This window comes from Macadamia integrifolia, chromosome 2 (genome assembly GCF_013358625.1).
Source record: "Macadamia integrifolia cultivar HAES 741 chromosome 2, SCU_Mint_v3, whole genome shotgun sequence".
Taxonomy (NCBI): Eukaryota; Viridiplantae; Streptophyta; class Magnoliopsida; order Proteales; family Proteaceae; genus Macadamia; species Macadamia integrifolia.
The window spans coordinates 1,023,219-1,028,164 of record NC_056558.1 but is presented as its reverse complement, the minus strand read 5'-3'; the positions used below and the strand labels follow the sequence as shown (position 1 = coordinate 1,028,164).

General features: G+C 35.0%; 1 protein-coding gene across 1 annotated transcript; it reads right to left on the bottom strand.

The window, feature by feature from the left end:
* Positions 1-27: 27 nt before the first annotated feature.
* On the bottom strand, positions 28-1,932 carry LOC122071983 (peroxidase 72-like). Its single transcript, XM_042636482.1, has 4 exons — positions 1,409-1,932; positions 1,115-1,306; positions 876-1,041; positions 28-703 (listed from the first exon to the last, which is right to left on the bottom strand). Exons 1-4 carry the CDS (start codon positions 1,631-1,633, stop codon positions 288-290), a joined length of 999 nt encoding a protein of 332 aa, XP_042492416.1. The 5' UTR covers positions 1,634-1,932; the 3' UTR covers positions 28-287.
* Positions 1,933-4,946: the final 3,014 nt, after the last annotated feature.

Below are 4,946 nucleotides of genomic sequence, written 5' to 3'. Positions count from 1 at the left end.
GTGTTGAGGGGGGAGTGGGATAGGAAGTTTGAACAAGAACTCAAATTTTATCACATTATTAGGAGGAGACAATATCCCCTAAAGCTATAAATTACAACCACACCCAACTAATAGCCAGAATTACAGTAATACAGAATTTTTACAATCCGATAAAGAATCAAACTTATTTAAATGTTCCCGTTATTCTATATTTACGCGGAAAATGTGCTCAACCTACAGGAACTGTTCATGATATTTCAATGAAGGCCTTTTGAATAACAGTAACACATAATGGTTCCATCTATTGCTTAATAACTGTTGACTCTCCTGCAGTTCTTTCTAATCTCCCCTCTTGATCCTGTCAATGGAGAGATATTTCCCATCTTAACCATGGATTTTGCGAATTGCTCGAAGAAAAGCCAATTGTTGTGAGCATATTCCTTCACCAACTCCATTGCTTCTTTACTCTTTGTAAAGAGCACTTCATCAGAATTTAGCAGACCCTTGTAAAACAAGAGGTTTATGAAGTAGAAATTATCAAACTTTGTTGGGCTAACAAAGTCCAAGAAGAACAGGTTTTGATCACCACCAGATCTTGGGCAACTGGTTCTCAATACTGCAGCATATAATGGGTCAAGTGAGTAGTCTGGCTGCCCATTGCCTGACTGATTATAGAGCCTCTGCCTGAAGCTGGTACATCTTGATTTTCCTATAGTGTGGCTCCCTGCACAGCAACCATATGGACTTAGGACCCTCATAGGTTGGTCTAAACCTGTCAAACTATGTTCTACAACTTTATCTCATGCTTTTAAGTATTTCAAAACAGTGACAGAAGATCACTTGCAGGTTCTAAAGAAATTAAAAGTACCAATAGGGCATTAATTCAGTAAATTTACCGGAGAGAGCGACAAGATCAACAATGTTGAGACCCTGAAGCTTGAATTTAGTAAGGATAGTCTGGAATGTGTTGTTTGGTGCAGGAATGCCAGTATTAGAACCACTGAAGCTTGCAGTTCTAGAGTCTCTTCTTCCAAGTTGTATTTCCCAACTAGGACCACCAGTCTATACAAGCAAAACATCATATTTGGTCAGCTTTTAAAATTAGTTTTGAGAAGAAACTGATATGGGTTCTTACCAGGACAGTAGAATCTCTAGCAGCAATAGCCAATATATCAGCACAGGACACAGTTCCAGGGCATTCTTTCTCTAGTGCTGATTTTATCTGATCAATGACTTCAAATCCTCTAACTGAGTTCCTGTTTGGGTTAGATAACTTCTCACTGGTAATGGTAGCACTACTGTCTAACAAAATTGATCCATCACAGCCCTACAAATGAGAATACATGTTTTAGTATCAGTAAGAGAAGAAAAGAATTATATATATAGAAGAAACAGAAAAAGGTGGTGAGGTTATATCTGAAGAAAGAACCTTAACAAAACAGTCATGGAAATGGAGCCTAAGCAATGAAGCAGCCATTCTAGTCTCTTTTGCAACAGCTTGTGCAACAATTGACTTCACAATCTCTTCGGCTTTCGGGCACGAGTAGTCATAGAACTGTGGATACAGATAACCACCATTGGTCTTGTGGGAGAAGCATATTGGAGCAAAGGCAAAAAGTGAAAGAAACATGACAGAGAGCATAGACACAGACATTGTTTTGCTCTGTTTACCACTCAAGCAAACCTGAAGAAGTGAGAGGAGACTATCTCAATTCTCCTGGCCGTTTAGTTATGAAAGTTGAGTACCATGGGTTCTGGGTATATATAGAGGAGAATTTAGAGAGTAGTGATCTAGAGAGAGAAAAAAATGACACAGAAAAGGAAGAAGGAAAAGGATAGTTAATGTAGAGTTGTTAGCAGCTTTGCATGATTTGCTAGCTAATTCTTTATCATCAGAAGATCCTTACGAAGTGCAAGAAGCTCACAACTTCATATTATCAAAATTAATTGGGTTCCTTTGACAAAAAGTTTGCCAATAGATAAAGAAAAGGAATACCTAGAGCATTGCTTGCGATGATAAATCCCTGATCAAAATTGCAAACTTAAGTAGATTTTAGGTATTCAAAATTTTGGATCTTATGAAAGCAATTTAATAACGGACTTGAAGCATGGGCCCTCATATATACCACATGGAAACTAAAACGATGTTTCAATAGGTAATAGGAAGTCTTGATTGTTTTCATTCAATTCTGGTATGATCCGGTCCATGCGATTGTGGGGTCAGTATGGGCCCACAGGATTAGTTAGGTTGAAGGTTTGGATACCCGTCCTTAGTAAAGAAATAAATAAAATAAATAGGAAGTTTTGATTGAATTTCCATTTCTGATGAAAAGGTGCATCCAGTGCACAAGGGCCCCTGCCACTGTGGGGTCTGAGGAGGGTCATAGTTATAGAAAACTAGCATCTAAAGTGATGCAGAAAAATAAATGGATATTGCAAATATACAATCACATAATGCATATAAAGATTTACATAGTTCGGCAAGATTGTCATTGTCTATGTCTACGGTGAGAATAGATCTCATTTACTATCAATGGAGAATAGGGTTACATCCGTTCGTCCTCACACCTCTTTCAGATTTGATTACAGAGAAAGAACTCTCACTACAAATTTATAGCGAAACAATATTCAGTTATTTTACCAAAATACCCATATATAGGCTTACAATAATGTACACAGTCTTACCCCTCTTCATGGAGAAACCCACAACCAATATGTCTTAATAAAGCAACCTTACCGTTGCATTAAGGTCCAGCCTCTTATCGCACTTACTTGTTTCTGGGTTTACTAGTTTTCCTTATTATCTTACTTAAAAATCAAAGACCTTCAAAATTTCAAATGGGTTCTAAGAGTAAAATTCTCATAAGGAACAGGTAAATGATTTGTGTTGGTTGTTGAATCACGTGGTGGCTCAAACGCATGAAAGTAATAGAAAAGCCAAATGAGAAAACGTGGAGAAGCGTAAAAGTAGGAGCAGAAGGTACCAACTACCTACTCTATTGATAAATAGAATGATCTCATTCTCAACTTCTCATTTTGTTTCATGTTGTTTGGAATTTTTCTGAAAATACTTACCTTGGGAACAAAGATACAGGTGATAATACTGGTAACAATAAAGAAGATTAGTAATTATCTTTCATTATCCAGAAAGAGAAAATAGTAGAGAAGAGGAGAAAGGAGAAAGTAGAAGACTTGTTGTAATAGAATTCCCTTGTTCCTTGACTAACATGGTGTAGTTGTCTCCTTTCCATTCCATTTTGGTTTAGTTAATTGTTCCTGTCAAAAAGAAAAAGACACAATTTCAATCACCTTCTCTCCTCTACCATTCAATTCAAACTAAGTCTTATCTCAAAATTAAGTAGTTTGGCATGTTATGACAATCTTAATTTAATATATTCAACAACATGTAGCTCCAGTGATTAAAAGGCGTTGGGTGTTAACAGACGTCTCTAGTTCAAGCCTTCTCGAGACTGATTTGTTACACAGGTTAGATGTAGTTGCGTGTAATCGGGGTTTAACCTTGGGCCTGTACCGTAAAACCAATTAGGTTTGAGGGGTTCTTCGTTAGCAGAAAAAAAAGCCATACTTATCACTGTAGATAATGGATGATTCTATTATATATAAAGTGCTTATTCTTTACTCCACTTAAATTCTTGATAATTTTTAGCAATAAGAAGATTGATAATAATTTAAAAGTTCATTTGTAAGCGAAGCAAGATCCATGGTTGTCCAAAAAAAGAAAAAAAAGATCCATTGTTGTAAATAATGGGTATTATATTTTTATTTATAGAAATTATTGTTTGGGAATGTTAACTGGAATAGTCTAAGTAAAATGAACTTCAATGCAATTGGTGAGGCTACAGGGCATTAAGCCCACACTCACTAAAAGGTCTCAAGTTCGATCCTCTTGGCCGTTACCTTTGGTAACCTATGAAAAACTGTACTTGATAAAACAGTGCATAATTGCAAATAATCAACTTGGATACCAAAAAACAGAAAATTTTAAATAAACAAAATATTTAATAAATTACAAATGCTTTTAGTCCATTAAATTCAGACATAATTTTTTTTTTATATCTTTACTTGCAACCAAAGACATCATGAAAATCTTGCTTTCTTTGAACTTTACTAATTTTCTAGGCTATTAAAAAGCTCTACATTGCTTTAATTTTTTTTTTTCTCCTTGATGATTTGTTTTAAGTTCTCTAATAATTACAGAGACAAAAGTGAACAAAATTGAAAGTACCCCTCCCTCATCAAAATTATTTTATTCTTACTTTTCTTCTTCACAATCATACTATCTCCAGAAAAAATTTCCTATTTTCCCAAGTCTTAGGTACACCATCAATACAATTTTTTCTTTTTCTTTTTTGGTTTTTTAAAACTTTCTCTTTCATAAGATTGATATCAATGTTTTTTCATCTGTGGTTTTAAATTATAATGCATTTGGAGCTTATATCTATGGAGAATAAAAAATTGGATCATGCACTGCTTTAGTTTTGGGATTGGAGTGATACCTAAACATGAACCCATGAGTAACCATACTGAAGGCATATCTGATATTTCTAACTTTCGAATTGATAAAAGCGTCATATATATATTGGTCATCTATCAAGTTTCATGCATGAACTAAATGAAAAACTGAATGCTTCTTGGTCATGCAGCCCCTATAACCTAATACAGAGAGTGGCGAAATTTCAAGTATAAACACCAACACCTTGTGCTACAAGCGGATTGATATGGCAAAAACTTTATTTGGAACATATTAAAACTCTATGAGAGTTTGTAACACTAGGATGATGAGTGAACTGTCATCTATTTGTGAAGGAAAATTTTCTCCAATTTAACGCCCGCCCCCAAAAATAAATAAATAAATAAATAAATAAATAAATAAAAAGGAAAATTGTTAACTGACTTGAAAAGCAAAGATGTGTAGAAACAGGTAGGGTTTGGAGAACTACTCTGAT

Excerpts from the sequence above, each read along its gene's own strand:
- LOC122071983 (XM_042636482.1), bottom strand. The coding sequence starts at position 1,633 with ATGTCTGTGTCTATGCTCTCTGTCATGTTTCTTTCACTTTTTGCCTTT. Across the intron at positions 1,307-1,408 it reads TCCATGACTGTTTTGTTAAG|GGCTGTGATGGATCAATTTT; the intron begins GTTCTTTCTTCA and ends TCTCATTTGTAG. Across the intron at positions 1,042-1,114 it reads CTAGAGATTCTACTGTCCTG|ACTGGTGGTCCTAGTTGGGA; the intron begins GTAAGAACCCAT and ends TTGCTTGTATAG.